Consider the following 20786-nt stretch of genomic DNA (forward strand, 5'->3'; position numbering starts at 1 on the left):
CCACAAACACAAGCCTTTCTACTTCATCATAAACATCAAACTGGTAATATATACTATCAACTTTTTATATATTAACATTAACTGTATATGAAATATACTACTCTACAAATATATCTTTCTGTGCAATATATACCTTTTTTGTCAACTCATCTATCATTTAAATCTTTCAACGGTGTACTGGCCCTTTAATTCAGCGCGAGCAGAGCAGCAAAAAAAATAAATTTAGACCCGACGCGGAAACTCCCGCTTCACTGCTGCAGCGTCCGGTGTGAAGTTTGATCAGTGCGGAGATTACAGAGATTACAAACTGCAGTTTTGTCGTCATTCCACACGAGAGATATCTTTACACACAGCACGGAAGCCATGTGTTTTCCCGCCCTCTTTTGATCGACAGGATATAATCGGCCCTGATCATCGGATGTTTTTAAACTATCGACCGATAGCGTGAATAATTGCCTTTATCGGCCGATACATCGGTGCATCTCTAGTTATGAGCGTTAAATCTCCCAGCATTCAGCATCACAGTAAACATTTGGAAAGTGTCCTCTTGGTATTTGACTAAATGAAGTGAGAAAGATAGAATGATTATTTCACATTCACTGTTTATGGATTACACCAATATTCCAAACTCATAACACTTTTATAATCCTTCCCCCCCCCTCCTGTGTATAGGCAGTTTACTTTTCTTCTTCATTCTCCTCTGAATGATCCAACAAAGATCCACAGCGCACTTTATTGTGCGTTGCTTATTACTGCATTATGCCAGAGAGATCATCTGAATTGCTTTCATTACAACTCTACAGATAATGTTTATAATTTGTTTGTGTTCATTTCCATAATTGTAAAGTGCTTTCTGTTATTCTGAGCCATTGCCCCAGAGGCGTATATACACACGTGCACACGTACACACACACACACTCACTCGGCTACTTTCCCTCACAGAAAAGCTCACAAAAGGCAATCCGCCCTCTTCATTCTGTCTCACGGCTACCGAAACAGTCTAACATGCACCCGCTGACCCTCAGGACCAGCCTCCCTCCACCCCTTCATGTTGGACTTTTTGTCCCACAGGTGTTACTCAGTGCCCTGGAGCTCGTCATCACCTGGAGACAGATTACACACTCACCTTATTCTCAGCAGATACTAATAATAATCCCTCTATCAACTAAACAATAATATTCCCTAAGTATTTTCTCCAAATTCATTAATACCACTAGTACTACTGTATTTATATTAAAATATATATTGTATTTAATTTCTTGTCACCACAATACTATCAATATACCTGGCTGCTAGCACAATAACTGCTATGTCCATATATGGTATAAGCTACAGTATCTGCTGAATACTACGTCATAGTATGTTATGTTTATATTCACAGCATTTTTTATTAAATTGTTATTGTTTTGCACTACCGGACATGTCTGACACTTCCATATTAAACTATGTACTGTACTGGCCAGCACTACATTGTCTCTTGCTTGTCTATTGTTCTGTTTTAGTAGTTATTGTGCTGTCTTGTGCTGTTTGCACACATGTGCACGTGCACTGTATGCAGAAATGTGTAGGTGATATTTAGTTCTCTGTCGTCTCATGTAGTTCTGTGTTGTATGTGCTTGAACTGATAATAAAGCCACTCGACTCGACCAAAAAATGTTTTACAGAAATGTCATGTCATCACTGTTAGGTTCTCAAATCTGATTGGTCAGAAGGTGTTGATTAGTTTTCTATAACAAGAGCTCTGACAGTAGTTCCGGTTGTAAATAAAATCACAGATTTATATTAATGCTCCCATTCTAATACATGTCTGTGGTCTCATCTCATTCACAGGGACCACATAATCGAAGGATAATAATGAATGCATTGAAAAATTTTGAAGTCTAACTAGTCTTTTTCGCAGATCAGCATGAACGGGGATCGTTTCGACGACGTTGCTGTCGTCTGTACGCAAAATGTTTCTGTTTTTAGTACATCGTTGTCGTGTAAATGTGCCATCGGTGTAAATAGTAAAATATATGGTTAGTGAAAGCAGCTTATCTGCATTCTTAAGTGTGTGTGTGTGTGCGCACATTGAATGTGTGAAAGCAGCTTATCTGCATCTTTAAGTGTGTGTGTGTGTGTGTGCGCATTGAATGTGTGGAAGCAGCTTATCAGTATTTTTAACTGTGTGTGTGTATTGAAGGTGAAACTAAAAGTGTTTAGTCTACTTGTCACATCCTATATTCGCCGTATGCTGCATGCTCCATGCCATTAACCCTCACCAGTCAAGGCCATGGCACAGCAATAAGCAGAGTTCCCTGACTGACAGGCAATGTGATAAGGCAGGGCACGGATAGCAAAGAGTAAATAAGAGTCTGGTCAAACCCAGCCCCAGGTCAAAGCCAGCCCCCCAGGAGGGGGGCCCAAGAAAGAGACTGATCATTAGGTCAACAAAATGTTGGCCATTTATTGGTGGCATTTAAACAATGTTATACTTTTAGAAAAATGCTTTATTTGTTTGGAATACATCATGCTTGTTTGCCATAAAATCAGTTTTCTTCATTGTACTTAGCCTTACTATGGGCCCACATAATGTCACAAAATGGTTTGGTCCCACAACGCTTCTTCGACACTCACACATCCCCGGACACACCTCCCATTCACTCGAGCTGTCAGAATGGCTACTCATAAATCTGGCACTCAAAAATGAAAAGAAAAGAGAAGAAAAAAAAAAAGATGACATCACACAGGCAAGACAGCAAATAGCGAAACTAGAAAGACAGAGTGGAGAATCGAAGAAGCAAGGTTGGATATCTTAATGCCTTTACCACTTTCAGACTAACACGTGTATGGTTCTTCACATGTAAACACAGAACGCTAGCTTGTGGTAGCCTACAGTGGACTAACGTTAGCCCATCGTTTCCCTGTTTCCCCCAAAGTGTAGTAGCTTAAGGCTTTCATTTTTGCTACCTGAATAAACTGCAGCTACTATGCTATGTGCCTCCACTATGCTTATTTTAATCTTTCACCGTGGAGAAAAACCTAGCAAGATTTGTAGTCTGCGCATTGTTCTGTGCTTGCCAGTCACGGTCTCGGGTGTTCAGTAAGACGAAGAAACTTATGAAAATGAAATGTTTCAAACTCTCTGCGCTCAACAATGTCTCAGGACAGACTGAATGGTCTTGGCACAGAATCTGAACTACAAGGACGTGAAATATACGACTTCGCTACCAGAAAGGTCCGGCGGATGGCATTTTCACGGTTTCAGACATTTTTTTTAGTGTTTTATTTTTGCATTTTGTTGAATGAATGTTTTTAATGACACTTCAGTTGTCCTAATAGTTGTTAGCACGAATAAAACATGATCCTGAATGGTTACCGTAGGTGCAACGCTGACTCTGTTTTGAACAAGGTTTTTTCTACATAATCCAGTTTGGTGAACGTTTCTGAATGCCACTTTTCAAATTGATGCCAAATATTCCAAGCCTACTGTCAAGATTGTTTTGTTTGGTTTAAAAAATACGGGGGGCTGGGGAGAGGGCGGACCCAATTAAATCGTTTTGTCCCGGGCATATCTAACGCCGGCGCTGGTGAAAACACTAACATCGAGAATACAAACTACATACTAACTCCTGACATGACACAAAGCAGCATGTTTATTCCTCACTTACTTTAATGCTGACTTTATTATTTACACGCAAAGACAGACAGACACGTCTCATTATGCTGCATATGTGCGCTAATGATTGAGCTAATGAAGCTGAGTTTATGTGATCTGAGTGAAGTTAATTCGGCTGATTTTTTAACTTTTATAGTCAGTTTACCCAACAGCAAAATATATCTAACGCACCACAGCGCAGTTTAATGCTCAAATCTGATCAGAAGATGCATTATTTTCATATGACAGCATGGTCTGTCGTGTGTGTGTGTCATTCCTTACATATCGTCATGCTCGAGTACGTCTTTTCAATACACAAAATGCATCACAACATCGAGACTTTGGACTTATAAGGTTCTGTCTGACTGAACGTTATGTTAGTTACACCAAAATACTGACCAAACGTATTAAAAAAATAAAATAAATAATAATAATAATAGTGTGGCAAGATATCTGCTTTAGTCTCACTGAAGGTTAAACTTGATGGAAAATATCACAGAACTGCCAGGTATAATCCCAAGGCTTTGATATTACATTTCTTTCTTTTCTTAAGGTTTGCTTAAAGAAAAAGCATCAGTGAACATGTCAAACTATATTAAGTGAAATGATATATTCAGAGATGTTCATAATTTGCAAGAAAAGGTATTTCTTCACTTGGATTCACTTGAATTATTGGCACCCTTGGATGTGGTTTTATTTAAAAAAAAATTTCACAAGACGCTTATTTTATTTTCCTTACAATAAATTCTTGATGACTTTAGAAGCTCTTGATAAATCTCTCTGCTTTCTTTTTTTTGTCAGTGTTAGACTAGATGAATCACTCACCATCACCCCCCCCCAAAAAAAAACAACCTTATTTTTAACCCATCATTACTAAGGGTGTGAATAATTTTGCACCTGACTGTACATAGTTATAGAAGCACCGACATCTGACAATATCCACAATACTTAGAAAAATATATCATATTGTTGAGCACTAATACCAGGTTTTACTGCTACTATAAATAAATGTCTCAATATCTCCAATAATTATCAACATCTTTGATATCACATCTGAACAATAACTATACCAATAAATCTGAGCAGCTCAAGCTACCCACCTTTTTATATATATATATATATATATATATATATATATATATATATATATATATATATATATATATATATATATATATATCCTCAGAAACACCACGGTTAGTGAGATAGTTAGCATGGCTAGCACTCTGAATATCTGTTCTAATCATATTAACCTAACACAAGGGGAGTCGTCTAAATGTGCATCTGACAAGCGTGCAGAGATAGAGCGGGACAGGAGAGATACACCTCCAGGCTAATTAGCTCTGATTCATAAGGTCTGCCGAGCGTAACTGATTTCTGAACTAATAATCAAGCTCCAGATGAGGCCAGTGCTCCAGCTCCTGATTCAGATTGAGAGAACGGTCTCTCTCTCCCACTTCCCCCACCCATCTCTCTCTCTCTCTCTCTCTCTCTCTCTCTCTCTCTCTCACGAAAGCCACTGTGCTTAACATGAGATTTTATTTACAATGAGCTTATGACAATGCACTCTAAACTAAAGCTGTTTTGAGACACTAGGTTGCGAATCATGTTTTTTTTTTTATTAATTCATTTTAAATCAGAATAACCACATTGTAGACAGTCCATATTTACCTGCCAAACTTGATGCACAATAAGCTTAATCCAGTCTAAATTTACCATGGAAAAGACTTGACATATTTACCTTAGCGTCATGGTCGAAACGGATATACAATAAACTCTGATGACCGTGTAAACGTTGCTCCAAAATAAAGCTATCGCCAGGCAGGCTATCTGTGCTAGCTAGTGTGCTAATCATGGGTTTGTTGATGTAGCACACACTTCCCATATTTACCTCAGTGTAATGATCACAGACCACAGATGCACAAAACGCTTTTACATTACCATAAACTTTGCTTTATTTCTGAAAGCTAGTGTGCTAACCATTCACTTACTTATTCATTCATTATATCATACCTGAATTACCTCAGTACCGTTCACATTACCTCAGTGTAATGACCACAGACGCACAAACTTTCAGCATTCTAGCATTTACCTAATATCTGTGCTAGCTAGTGTGCTAACCATAGGCTTGTTTATTTATTTCAAATCTGAATCACCACAGCGCATACTTCACATATTTTCCTTAGTGTAACGACTAAGGGCAGCTTTTGAAACTTTGTCTGCTATCTGTGCTAGCTAGTGTGCTAATCATGGATTTTTTACTTAGCATGCGCACTTCACATATTTACCTCAGTGTGATGACCACAGACACACAACAAACTTTTACAGCATCCTAACCATGACCTGATATCTGTGCTAGTTTATTTATTTCAAATCTGAATCACCACAGCACACACTTCACATATTTACCTCGGTGTAATGACCATGGACGGGATTTTATCTAAGCTAGCTAAAGTGCTACCCGTGAGTTTGTTTATTTCTATATTTATTTAAAATCACCCTAGTCGATATTCATTAAACTTCTATGATGCACTCTCATCTTCCCTCTAAATTAAAACCATTATTGAGATGGTTCATTAAGTGATGCCGCTCACGGTCATTGTTTAATTCATTCGTTTTAAATAAGTGTAATTCAAAATACACAGTATACAACAAACCTGTACGATGCAGGCTAACCTTCACTCTGAATTCAAGCTGTTAGTGTGGTATCCATGTTAACGGACTCATTAAACATCAGTTGTTGACGTCATCGCCTTTAAACCTTAATTACCGTGGTGCAGAAATAGCTCCAACATATTTTTCATGTATAGTCAGAATTATGCAGATTTCTGTACCGCATGCTTTTGTAATTAATTTATTTCAAGATGTTACATATTCTCTGTGATATAAAATAAACTTTTTTATTGCAGTCTAAACTTTGTCAGTAAATGAAATATCTACCAGAGGAATATTAAATAAAAAGTGCCTTCAGGCACCATAAACAAACTCTCGAAACTTTCATCCACAACCAGCAAACAGATTGAGGAATGAGCTTCGGATTCGGATAAGAGACTCAGATCCAGAAACTTCCCTCCCACTCCCAAAATGGTGTCTCGGGTCTACACACACACTGCAGGAGCTCGGTGGAGGATCAAACGGGGTTGTGCTACCTCTCACCTGGAGCTCTGCTCTCAGCGCTGCTGCTCACCAACAACATTGATCTATTCCTGATCGTCAGTTCTATAATCATCTCTGAATACAGTCTCGCTCTTCCTCCCTCCCTTCTTCATCTTTCTGACCTAATTTCAGAGAGCCCAAGAGGGGCTGCCTCGTCTCCCCAAACATTCACGCTGAGAATTCCACACTCGGTCTGCTGTGTAGCATCGCAAACGCATAAACATAATGTTTTATAAATAGCAGCTACATTACCATACCGCACTGCTTTATTCATGACGCGCTCCTACACACTCCCTCATTCCAGTTATAACCTTGTTTTTACTTTTCCCTTTTTTCCCATTCTTTTGTGTGCGTCTGCATCATAACCCGCATGTCAGATTTGTTTATCGAGGTTGTTTGTCCTGTGTGCTGTTTTTTTTTTCTCTCTCTCCAGGTAGTAAAGCACGGCATTCTGCACTGATAAGAGGTGGTCGAGACACAGGACAAATGACAAAAGCATTCCTTAATACAGATCGGGAAGTCTTGTCTATATGATGGGATCTAATATATGGCACAATGTGCCATTAAAAAGCCATTAACCAGGCTTAGGTTTATCCAGCTTCCTTCATCCATCACACAAAGCAACACAATATTTGCTTGATGTGTGTGGGGTTTTTTCTCCCCCGCTTAAGGAAATCTCATTCTATGGAAATCTCCTTTTGTAGGATTGCCATTTCACTTTAATAGGTTTCAGATAGATCAAGTAATGGCACACAGAGCATTCAGTTCAACTAAACAGCAAAAATGGGGAGGGGGGAATACAGCACTTCTCTTAATCCCATTCGAATGCTGTGTGACAGACAGACATATGGGCAGACAGCCAGATGAGTGAGAAAGAAAGACAGAAAGGACGAAAGAATGAAAGACAGACAGACATATGATCGGACAGGCAGATGCAAAAGAGAAAAAAAAAGAAAGACAACAGACAAAAAAAAAAATAAAGACAGAAAGTAAGAAAATAAAGATGGAAAGGAAAGAATGAAGGACGCAAGGAAGGAAAAAGAAAACCTATAAAAACATACAGGCGTGAGAAACAAAGACAGACAGACGGGAAAATAAGGAAACTAATAATATAAATAAAAAGACAAACAAAGATAAGTAAAGAAAGAAAGAAAGAAAGAAAGAAAGGTCAGCCAGACAGATAACATAATAAAAATAAGATGATAACACACAGATGAGAAAGAAAGACACATCCAGCATGTACTTTCTGGTGTGAAATGAGAAGCTCTAACCCAAACATCTAATAGTACTGTAACTCCACTGGGATGCAACATGGACATCATGTCACTGACTGAATGACTGACAGCTCGTCTGTGTGTGTTTCCCCAACTAAAAACTATGAGGTAGAAGAGCGAGAGAGAGAGCGCGAGAGAGAGATCGATCAGAGGGACAGTCATTAGTTGTATTTTGCAGGTTTGCTGATAGACCAGTGAAGAAAGTGTTTATGGACAACACAACAGATTTGTGGGAGGTGAGACAGAGTAGCTATGAATCCACACAAACACTCGGCTCTTTTACACACTAACCCACAGCTTTAAAACCAACTTCTGTAACATGTGACAAGCTCAGAAAGTATGAACAATAAAAATGGCAGGAGGTTGAAACACAGAGTTGTGATGTGTGCCTCGTCTTCTCCAGCTGCCGCAGTGGGTCTGTGTACAGTCATAGTGATGCCTCTAGTGGTGTGAATGAGCCATTGCAGGCTGAGAGGAGCCAAAGTCTCCCTCAGTCCCTGCTAGTCTCGGCCCAGATACCAGACAGCACAGACCTTATTTCTGACATTATAAACCACAAATCTGACTAAATAAATCAGTGTGTGCGCTCAATAAAAGTGCATTCCTCTCACTCTGTATTTAATTCAATTACAATCACACACCAAAGGGTTTGGCAGCAGTATGGCCTCAGGTCTGGGTAATATTCAGAGATGAACAGTGACTGTGCATTTTTTTTTCCCAGGCCATTCTTTACCTCTGTTAAACATTTCATCAAATCAGACCAACCTGAATCATGAATCATGAGTCATGACCTTTATGAATCATTAGGATGAATCAGTATTTTTATTTTGTTTTTCTGAGGATTGTGCACTTAAGGCCTGAAAGGTGTCCTAAAGAGCATTACAAATCAGTTTTCCATCACGATCAAGCTGCTCAGGACATGTTGGTTGATTCGGTGGATTATTACATTGTTGTTTACATATATTGTACTTTAATATTATAATATTGTTCTTTTGATTGTTCTTCATGTTAAATTGTTTTAGCCTGTCTAATATTCTAGCTGGTTAGTTAGCTAGTGGTCTATTGTAGTGCTGCTATCATGGAGTAGTTAAAATCAGATTAATGTATGGCTTCTTTGGGAGTGTGTAGTACTCTTGTAACTCATGGAAGGTTTATACATTATTGCTAATAATTCACTTTTTGCTTATGTAACCTAAACACAAGGTTCACTACATAAGCGCTATACATCACCTAGACCCAGAGCCACCATGGCATGCGTGTCCATTCGTTCTGTGTGAATAATATTAAGTGTGTGTGAGGGATTTCTGTCTGGATTTTAAAACTGGAACTCACCAGTTTTACTAATCAGCTTTCGACTCTACATTCAGCCTCAATACAAAACTAAAAGAGGGAAAGAAAGGGGGGGGGGGGGGGGTGGGGGAGAGAGAGAGACTTTTTCTCCACAGCCTCTTGCTTCATTTCAGTGTTATAAAAAGGCCTGACCCCTACTAAAGCCTAGAGTGCCTGTCCATAGAGCTCAGTCAGCTGAAAAAGCCATATACTCCCTCCGTATGAATGACTGGACCATTATTTTTATTATTATTTTACTGAGTGCCCTCATTATGGTTAACCTCTTGGGTGAGAGAGAGAGAGACAGAGTGAGTAAGAGAGAAAGAGAGAGAGAGTGTGTGTGTGTGTGTGTGTGTGTGTGTGTGTGTGTGTGTGTGTGACAGAGAGAATATGCATCTCTGAATATCTGCTCATATAAGGGGGGAGAGAGACAGAACGAGGAAAAGCTGGAAAGCGAGGGCAATTATTTTTCAGCGCCAAAGCCTTGGAGACAGATTAGTTTTAATATCACACCCATTTTTATTGCACACAAGGGATGGAAGATGAATTCTGTGCATTGCAGAATTTTAAAACTGTCTGCACTAGACCAGTTGACACGTATGAGGTCGAACTGTAGTCAGAATACATGCACAGCGCGCGCGCTCGCTCGCTCACACACACACACGCGCCTACTCATTCATTAGATATTAAATGTCTGTAGAGCTGAGATTATCTGTGGAATAAAAGAATGGATGAGTAATCTATAAATGTAGGAGTGTGTCTGCACCATCATTAACTTTTCCACTACGAGCACTGCAACAAGCATTGATGTGTGAGCAGCCTTTTGAACCCACATGCAAGAATGAACTGTTCTACAATAATAATAATAATAATAATAATAATAATAATAATAATATTATTATTATTATTATTATTAACCTTCCATCAAATAGTCACCCGAGGGCCCGCATGGTGGTGCTGCCTGATAGCTCCAGGGTCCCTGGTTCAATCCTGAGCTCAGGATATTGTCTGTGTGGATTTACACGTTCTCCTGTTTCCTCAACGTTCTACGGTTTCCTCCCACAGTAGTGCCAGTGTATTAGTGAATGCATGTCTAAAGTCACACAATCGCATTGTGTTATTCTGTATTACAAACAGATTAGTTATGTAGTTTCTAATACTGTTTGACACACTGATATCTAAAAAAAAAAAATCTATGAAACTATGGTGCATAGCTAAAAACAGTAGCAGCAGCCTCTCTCCATGCAGTCTCAGGCAGGAGGCATGGCCCAATGTCTGGAAAATGGTAATAATGCACTAATCATAGGTTTATTGGTAAAAACAGGGTTCTGAATGTACAAATAGGCTACATTTGTTTTATTTTTTTTTTAAATACTAACATTCGGCTAAATGTTCATGTAGAGTTGGTACTACTGAGCCAAACAGTAGCTTTCGAAATGAGTGTGTGTTGATGCAGTTTGCATAGTTTCTGGCTCCAAGGTTCCTGAGGAAGCTTTGTTTTTATCCATACAACATACTTTCATTTTTATAAACAGCAGTGTGTCATAGCATCACAAACCTCGAACAAATTTAGGATTTAGACATGCAGTGTGCCTGATACTAAACTGGTAGCTGAGCCTTGAAAAAAATTAAATAATTTTTTAAAAAAATTTTAATTTTAAAAAGAGCACTTCGAACATGTCTTTGGGTGATCAGATACATTTGGAGTAACAAGTGGAAAATTGTGCACATTTTGTTTAGTTTTTTTGATGAACTCTTCCTGTAAATAATTAAGGGCATTTAAAATGACACAATTATACGGTCAGAAAACACATCCAGCTGTATATGCTCTTAGTCCTCAGAGTCTTGCCATCAGAGCATTATGGGTAATCTGTTGCTCTGAGTGGAGTACTTTCACCCAAGCCTTAGCACTCAAAAATCCTAAGCTTCACTTCTGTCTCACATTCAGAGAGTTGCACATAAAATAAAGGCACTCTGTATATGACGACAATTAGCAACGAAGCAGAAATGAGCTTTAAAAAAGATTTTATCTGCCTCCTGAAAGTGCGCATATATATATATATATATATATATATATATATATGTATATATATATGTATATATATATATATATATATATATATATATATATATATATATATATATATATATATATATATACACACACATACATATATACACACACTCATCAGAAACAGTCTTGGAGAACAGAAACCATCAACATGGACAAGAGGGGAGGGGGGAAAAAAAAAAAAACTTAAAAAAAAAAAAAAAAAAAAAAAAATTTGCCTGCCTTTATTGAGCCAATCAGCATGTAAATTTAATTAGGGTGATTTAGTTAGAGTTTTAAAGAAACCTCTCCGTTACTGCTTCTCATAACAAAACTACACTAGACCTTTAGAGCCACTATGCATGACATCACAGCTCCATTAGAGACAGTCAATAGAAAAGCGACCCATAGTTCTTACACACGCACACAAAAAAACGCTAACAATATTTTACTAGCAATCAGGCATCATTAAACTGAATGGATGCCTGGGCTCTTGGATTTTATTAGGCTTTTTGGTGAAATCGCAGACAGCAGTGCGCAGGCTGATTACCTCCTTTGTCTCTGTAGAGTTATTAATGCTGACAGCAGCCACAGTGGAGCCTGCTGCATCACGCCACCCTTATAGGCCAGATACAGTAAGGTGGGAATAGGATGGGCCTGGTATTTGACTTCTTTGTTCATCTGGAGTCAGCCTCATTCATTAAGAAATAAGAACGCATCCTTTTTTTTTCCTACCTAGTGTACAGAACCAAAAGTTGGCTACTGATTTTTTTTGCTTTGATTTGTGAATGTGAGAAGTCTGATCTCAACCACACCTATTTGTCAACATAAAAGAATCATTAATGCAACAACAACAAAAAAATGAGTCCTAAATGTAAACACACATTTATCATATTTCCATCTATCCACCCATTTTCCATACTGCTTATCCTACACAGGGTCACAGGGAGCCTATCCCAGGGGACTCAGGGCACAAGGTGCGATGCCAACCCATCGCAGGGCACAATCGCACACACATTTCACACACTATGGACAATTTAGAGATGCCGATCAGCCTACAGAGCATGTCTTCGGACTGGTGGAGGAAACCGGAGTACCCGGAGGAAACCCACGAGGCACGGGGGAAACGTGCAAGCTCCGCGCACACGGCGGAGTCAGGAAATCAAACCTCCATACCTGGAGGTGCGAGGCAAACGTGCTAACCACTAAGTCCATTTATGATATTTAACTTTTCCATATGAAAAGCAAACGGAACAGGGAGTGTTTTTAACTAGTAATCATTTTGCTTTGGAGTAGCAATAGCTTGTATTTAGGCACTTTGGTAACACTGGACACAGCAGAAAACTTCATGAACTTCATGAACTTCATAAACAATTACTTTCTGTCAGTGAAAAATTCGCCATCACATCTAATCAAACAGTATGTGTTTGGCATTGGGCTACCAAAATGTATGAATCATAATTATAACAAGAAAAAAAAAAAACTTTTCTAAAAGTTTATAACTTTTAATAGCATACAGTAGCTGCTGGGAATTTGAAAGGACATTTTTATTTATTTATTTTTTTTTAAAGGAGACATTTCTGGGGCTTTAGCCAAGTTACCGAGGTCCTAGGACAGGTAAAGCATGCATACAAGTTACGGTCATGTGACTGCCTAATGATCATGCCCAGCCACAAGACCTAAAACAAACAAGCACTTATAATAAAGGTCAGAACAACCAGTTTGCATTAATATGAGGTGTAGAAAGTACCCAGGGACCATGCATACATCATGAACACTCACTGTGAATTGATCAGAATTAACACAGAAGTCCTCGGTCTAACATTACTTAACAGATTATCCTGTCTGAACAGTACTTTAGAAACAAAAGCAAATTATGCATACAGACACCTGGTCCCACTTTCTGATCATACCAAATCCTCTTAACAACAAATACCTCATTAAGAATTTATAAAATGTTCCTATATATATATATATATATATATATATTAGTGTACACAATACACTGTTACATTTTGTCCTGTTTTGCCATTTCTTTACCTCACATTGTTTTGTTGTGTATTAACCAAATCAGATTCCAACACCACCGAGTACTCTTCTCTTACAATATATCTGATTTCCGTTCGTGTAGGGCCTATATATGGTTCACATGTGCAGTCATTTTATCTCAATGTGCTATTTTTGTCCAAAGAAAAAAAAAAAACAGTTCAAAAGAAATGACCATAAAACAGACTTTTTGTACTCCCGGCACTATTCTTCACAGCTCTCATACCCATTTTGTAGTCTTTTGTAACTTTCTACGAAATCGGCAGTGCTGCTTTACACGCCCGGAAATTCCCGGTAATTTCTCGATTCCTTACTCGTGTTCGTTACGATAAAGCCGCCCCGGTGATCCGATTTGCGGCTTGCTGCTCGCAAGGATGAGGGATTGCAGTGACAATAGCGGGAAATGACAAAAAGAAGCGCAGTTACGAGCTCTGAAAATAACAAACTAATGCGATTCTCTCTAAGGATGAGGGATTGGAGCTGCAGAGCGATGGACAATTGGGAAATTAATTACAGCTCCAGTACACAAACACTGTAGTTCACTGCTGACCAGGTTTGTGTTCTGAGGGTTCAACTTAATTCATACTGATCGCATACCACTCACACTGAAGAAAGACACAACACTCCGACCGAGCCGAGTGATTTCATTTGAATTTGACTGAGAACGGAAATCCAGCTCCACATGCTCTGATAATTGCCTTTTAAACATGCTAGGATCAATCACTAGTCTTCGATTGCTTTTACTCGTGCAACCCGAGTCAAGCCATTTTCTTACACTCCTAACATTTACACAGTTGTGTAACGAGGCAGCAGCTCCATCTGTGTGACAGATTTGATGGGTGTGACACGAGTGATGTGTGAAGGCCTCCTACCTGCTGCTCTGTCCACATCTCGTCAACACCGGCTCAGTGTGAGGCGAGAGTGTGTTTATGTAAATGGCAGACAGACAGAGAGAGTGAGAGAGAGCGAGCATGCAGTGAGGCCACAGAAACAGGCCTCTGTCAGAAATCTCAACCTACAAGAGTCAGCAATGCTTTCACACAGACGTACACTTGTATATGAAATGGATGTTAAGATACTATGGGAAAAAACAACAACAGCTTGCTCTCTAAAAAGAAAAGTTAGTACTTTGGCCACAATAGGAATAACAATGAATGACCCACATATACTACTGACAAGCTGCTAATACCTAATCTAAAAATGTTTGGGTTTTTACCCCTTACTGCAAGGGTTCTAGCTCTAAAACGCTGCTGGTCTTGAAACAAACCAAAAAAAAAAAAAAAAGGTTGTCTCACATGATTATGGATGGAATAAATCATCATGCCAATCTTGACAATAGCGGGTTTCCTGACTCCCGTTAAATATTAGAATGGACCGTGTGGCCAACAATGTAGCGCTGCTAGCTATACCAAACATGCCAACAACAATAGCTCAAGGGCCCAACAGTGGCAGCTTGACAGCGCTGGGGCTTGAACCCCCGACCTTCTGATCAGTAACCCAGAGCCTTAACCGCTAAGCCATCACTGCCCTGTTATAGTGTTAACACACAGGATGATCGGTGTACATTCTAAGTATTTGGTCTTCTGGGAGACATGTAAACTTATTTAGCGTCTGAAGGGCAGTACTAAATGGAATAAAAAAAAAGATCTTTCAACAAAATAATAACAAATTATATCTGTTGATCATCATGTTCAAAAGTTTACACCCCCCTGGCTCTTAATGCATCATGTTGCCTTCTTGAGCATGAGTGAATGTTCGCACGTTTTCTAAGAGTTGTGTACGAGTCCCTCGGGTGTCCTCAGTGTGAAAAGACGGATCTGAACATCACATAGTTGCTGTTGGAAAGGGGTCAAATATGCAGAAGATGCTGGAAAACCAAAGAATGTGCAGGACCTGGAGGATTTTTCTGAAGAACAGTGGGCAGTTTAACTGCTCAGGACAACCAAGGGACTCGTGAACAACTCTCACAAAACAAACACAGTCGTGGATCATCCAGGTGACGACACACAGTGTTAATAATCAAGGGTGTGTAAACTTTTGAACGGAGTAATTTTTATAAATTCAGCTATAATCTTGTCTTATGGACTATATTTAAACATCTGTTATGTGAAATAGCTCCTTCAGGACAGTAGTAAATAAACAACATGGGATTTTTATGATCCCCTTATTTTGTTAACAGTATAAAGATTTAGCAGATTCTCCAAGGGGTATGCAAATTTTTGCGCACAACTGTATATAACCCTCATGTCACCCTTTCCTAATATAAGTCATCATTGTATGTTCAAATACAATATCTATGCAGGATTCTACAAAAAAAATATATATATATATGGAGAGGGTGTGATACAGATACATGGTTGACGAAGGAAACATTTTTGTGGGAACGCCCACACCTTGCACAAAGCCTAACTTCTGCAAGCGCTGGTCCGCTGCCAGAGCGAGGAGGAAAGGCCTGGGGTCTCCATGACATCCAAACATGCAAGAGTGAGGAGCTAATCTGGTCCAAGACATGCAGGAAATGTAATGCCAGACAGAAAGAAACGAGTGACGCAGAGAGAAAGAGAGGAAAAGTATTCAGGTATCGGCTGGAGCTCCTGCCCTACTCCATCAGCTGCTTTTTCGATTGCATTTCCCCAGCCCTGTTTTTGGGGGCCATGTGAGCTCTGTGAGATGGGAGATGAAAGAGGAGATGTTATGCTGGGAGTCTGTGATTACACTAGTGAATTGGGTTATCCATCATTTGAAATCTGTCTAGCAGCTCTTATAAGTACAGTAGCTGAGGAAAAATAGAAATACCCAGTGGTGACCCAGAAAAAGCCTTTCCACCTATATCTAATAAGCTCCTCTCAGGTAATATCCTGTATGCCACAAACCCTGGCGCATCGAGGCGCCGCTTTCTTGTCATCTGTAATCAAATAAACTGAAAAGCATTGCTTTGATGGGGCATATTTGCGATTATAGCGGTGGTAATAAGGAGGAGGTAAGAACATGCAATTTTCTTGAATTAACATCAGTTTAATAGTCTTCCATAAAGACAGCACAAGCTCCACATGTACAATAATACCCTTTCATGAGAATACTGGAGTTATAATTCTGCCATGGCGTCCCTATGCTATAGGAAAGACCAATTACATGCTGACAGTAGCTGTTTCATGATGTATGTGTGTTTACAAACAGTGTTAATACGACACCGTGTGTGTATATGTGTATGTGATCAGTGCAGTTGAAGGCCTGATTGTTGAGAGCCTGTAGAACAGATGCAAGAGAGGAAAAAAGAAATCGTGGCCTGCCTCACATTTGGTTTCTATTCATCTGGGCAGAAACACAAGCGGCTGTATTCTCCACCAACACGTCACTCGTTTTTTTTTTGTTTTTTTTTTCCTCTTCCTTTCATCTTCCTGCAGGAAGTTCATTAGAGTGAATATCACAGACTCATTTAAAGAACAATGAAGAAGCCGCTCTCGTGTGTGTGTGTGGCTTGTAATAAGGTCCTCCTCTGTTTCTCCACCGCTGATTGTGTGTGCACGTGTATGGACGTGTCCACAAGCATTTGTTTGTACAAGTGCACATATTAAGTTCTTAAGAGAGTGTGTGTGCGCGCATGCGTTTTTTAAAGCATTGCCTCACCTTTCGGGCTGTTTGCTTTTCTAAATGAATGTAATGGTGCAATCGTAGGATAAATTGCCTGCCTCACGCTCCATCTCCTTGTACACATCCCAGAGGGCCTTCTCCAAAGCGGGGCGAAAAAAAATGAAAACAGGCGCACCAGATAATTCACTCGCTTTTGCCTTGCAGATACTACTTACTATCAGCATATAATATACCAGATAAGAGACAGCACTCTAAGAGCACAGGGTCTTTGTTCTTACTGAGAAGCTTTACAGAAAGCTATGAAATGAAACGGGAATGCACAAAGGAGTATTAAACATGTTTATCATAAAATATTTGAAACTACGAAAGCATTTACATTTGAAATATTTACATGTTTTAACACTTTATTTATGGAACACATTTCCCCAAGCGAAAGCTCAAGGATACTTTACAAAATAATTCGAGAGAACATACTGCAACAGAAAAGAAGGTGTAAACAAGCACAATAACAAACCACAAATGCAAATTATACAACAAAGAGAGACAATTATTATAAGGAATTATTATTACTACGAGTCCAAAAACTAGGGAATGGTAGTTTAATGAAAAATCAGGTTGCCCTTGTAGGAGCGCATTCAACCCCTGAGGTGTCAGGCAGCTCTAACCTGCTTGCAAAAATAGTGTGCTTGTTTAAAGTGGCAGCAAAAATGCCTCAAGCTGTGGTGGCATGCCCATCAGCACCTCGACAAGATTGCAACCAGCAAGTAGGTGCTTCAAAAAGAAGCGCACAATCAGCAAACTTGACACCACAGAAGGTGTGGCCATACACCCAGCAGCAGACCGACAGGATGCTAAAACCCAGCCAACCCATCGCCAGAAACCAAGCATGCCAGAGTGGCAGGAGATGGATGGAGAAAGAGCGCAAAGCAGGCAGGAAAAGTACAGAGGTGGGGACTGCCCCAACCACAGCGGTAGGTAAACTATCAAAAATTCAGGCTCAAAAACCTCCATTACGTGAAAACCCAGACATACTAACCTAAATCTAAATATGAGAGAGAGAGAGAGCGCGAGAGAGAGAGAGAGAGAGAGAGAGAGAGTAATATACACTCAGACACTTAATTCGTCCCTGAAGTGAGCCATTACAATTAGCTTAAGCTACACAAAGGCCATTAAGACTGGGTGCATGTTGACACACAGCATATATATAGTCCTATACCATTTCTCATATTCCCCAGAGCCTGATGAGAGGGGAGATTAAATACACATATACACACACACTCTAGAAGTGTGTGTAACCATCTCAAAGTGCTCATCTATCTACCAATGAATTATTAACAAAATGCTATTTAAGAGAAAGCACTGCGGATGCACTCAGTTTAATGGTGGCATAATTGAATTGAGGAAAAATAATAATAATAAAATCACTTTTGCTATTAACTTTTGATTCAGGGCTAATTAAAGAATGCAAACAGAGATAATGCAATGTGCCTGTGGTAATATTACGGGGAAACACTAATCTGTGAATGCAAAATGGAACTGAGAAAAAAAAAAAACCCGAAAAAACAATGTTCATGTGGGAAAAGTTCTCCGTTGCTAATAATAAATACAATTTACTTACATACTTAGTTGACATTTTCCATACTTTCACCATATAGGTGGAGTGGAGAAGAAGGTTTGGGTGAATTCTAAGAATGAAAAAGGAAGAGAAATGGCTAGATTGGACTGGATGGATAAAGAGATGGAGAAGGACTGCGGAGGAGGATTGGACAGATGGGGGGGGCAGAAGAGGTTTGGATGGCTGGGACTACGGAGGAGTAGTGGATGGACGGGACTATGGAAGACGACTGGATAAATGGGGAGATAATAGAGGATTGTATAGATAGGAAGACGGAGAAGGTTTGGATCGATGGAATGATGGAGTAGTGGGTGGATGAGATTATGGAGGAGGAATGGGTGAACTGGACAATGGAGGAAGACTGGATAGATTTGATGATGGAGGACTGAATAGATGAGAGTATGAAGGAAGAGTGGAGGAGGAAACTATCGAGAAAGAATGGAGGGATGGGATGACTGGAAGTGTAGAATATGACCGGGTCAAGGAAAGACTTGAAGGATGGAGAAGGATTGGATGGATAGACGGAAAGTTGGAGGAGGATTGAACGGATGAGAAGATGAAGGATTGAATAGCCGATAATGATTCGGGGATGATGTTATTGAACTGTACGTCATTGCATGTTTTGCACAACAATGATGTCACTACCAAAAGAAATGATGATGGTTATGAGGGTGATGCAGCAGCGGAAAACGACTGATGTTGACATCAGCACTGCAGCTGGGAGGAATGAATGCAGATGCATGAAGTATGTTTGTGTCTGAGGGATTACTGCTTCACTCTCTCTCTCTTTCTCGCTCTCTCTGCCTAACAGCAACTAAACCCACAACATAAACAGGTTCACACACAGATGAAAGCCATGACCTGAAAGGTACCTGCGGCTTATAATCCAATTTCAGCACCATGCAAAGTCAGGTGGAAGTGGATTTAGAAGAGAGAGAAGGAAAAGAAGTTGAGTGCCAGGGAGAGAGAGAGAGAGAGAGAGAGAGAGAGCGAGAGAGAGGGAAAAACACCTTGCTGTGCATCTCTATATATGAACAACTTTTAACAGTTCTCAACAGCCAAAATCTCTGGAGCGAGAGATATCCCCCTCTTTCCCCTTCTCTCCCTCACTCTCTCGGCTTACAGCGGCAGCTTAGAGAATATAGCTCTAATGGGAGCAGCCGTCAATCAAGCCGGTGCGTATCACAGTGGTGAGGGTTTGCTTTTCGCTTCCCAAATCTCAATCAGCATGGCACCTGTCAGTTCAGTGCACGCTGAGCATGCTCTAGTCTGCTCTCCTGCACCTGAGTCCTGTAGAGGTTCAGGTCTACCCTGTCGATTGCCTGTCTAAAAAAACAGAAACAAAAACAAAAACAGGTCATTCATGATTATAGACTACTTTGTAAAATAAGCCAAATACATGTATAAATGTAGAAGTCTGTCCACTCTAATGAACAGAACTGAAGAAATAACAGCAAGGTAAAGTCAAAGAACATATTTCGGGATACTGTTATAGGGTAACCAGGCAACATTTCCAAGTATATATGAGAGAGAAAGAAAGAGAGAGAGAGATCCAATTGTGCGAGAGAAAGAGAACAACAGAACGAGGCTGGTGAGGGAACAACTGTTTAGCGCGTCTATAGCGTAGGTGAGAACAGGAACTAACTTGTCTCTCAGATATTCCACAACATTAACTCTAATTATAAACCATTAAAATGTTCAAAGTTTCATTCGTTATTATAAAGTATGCATTGGAACTGCTGACGAATCGCTGTGCTAGAAGCAGAATGACGCACTCAGACCTCTAGTACATAGAGCGTTCAGCAGAAGGGACGAATACAGGCAGTAATAAACACAGGGAACAGTGGTGTGTGTGTCTCTCATGGAGTGGCAGTAAAGCCGGAGAGCGTGTAAGGGGTCTGGGTTTACAAGTTTTCACCGCAGCTTCCACACACATTACGAGCACCGGAGCCCAGGTTCTCTCTGTTCTACTGCCGCAGTGACCTTCTGATTGGGACTCGCACACAGCCGGATGGACCTGACTCAGGATTTCACTTCTAGATTGGCTGTGTTTGTACAGCTGTGGGCTGCTTGCAGCAGACTTGTTTT

General features: G+C 39.9%; 1 protein-coding gene across 4 annotated transcripts in view; it reads right to left on the reverse strand.

The window, feature by feature from the left end:
* Positions 1-20786, reverse strand: part of pard3aa (par-3 family cell polarity regulator alpha, a) — a 433956-nt gene that overhangs the window by 66732 nt on the left and 346438 nt on the right. The window contains exon 22 of one of the 4 annotated variants that reach the window (XM_017479951.3): positions 17409-20024. The exons of the other annotated variants lie outside the window; for them this stretch is intronic. Coding sequence (XP_017335440.1) covers positions 19937-20024 — 88 coding nt within the window. The 3' untranslated portion in view covers positions 17409-19936. Of the gene's footprint in view, positions 1-17408; positions 20025-20786 lie in introns of those variants that run through there. 4 annotated transcript variants of the gene reach the window in all.

Source organism: Ictalurus punctatus, chromosome 1 (genome assembly GCF_001660625.3).
Source record: "Ictalurus punctatus breed USDA103 chromosome 1, Coco_2.0, whole genome shotgun sequence".
Lineage (NCBI taxonomy): Eukaryota > Metazoa > Chordata > Actinopteri > Siluriformes > Ictaluridae > Ictalurus > Ictalurus punctatus.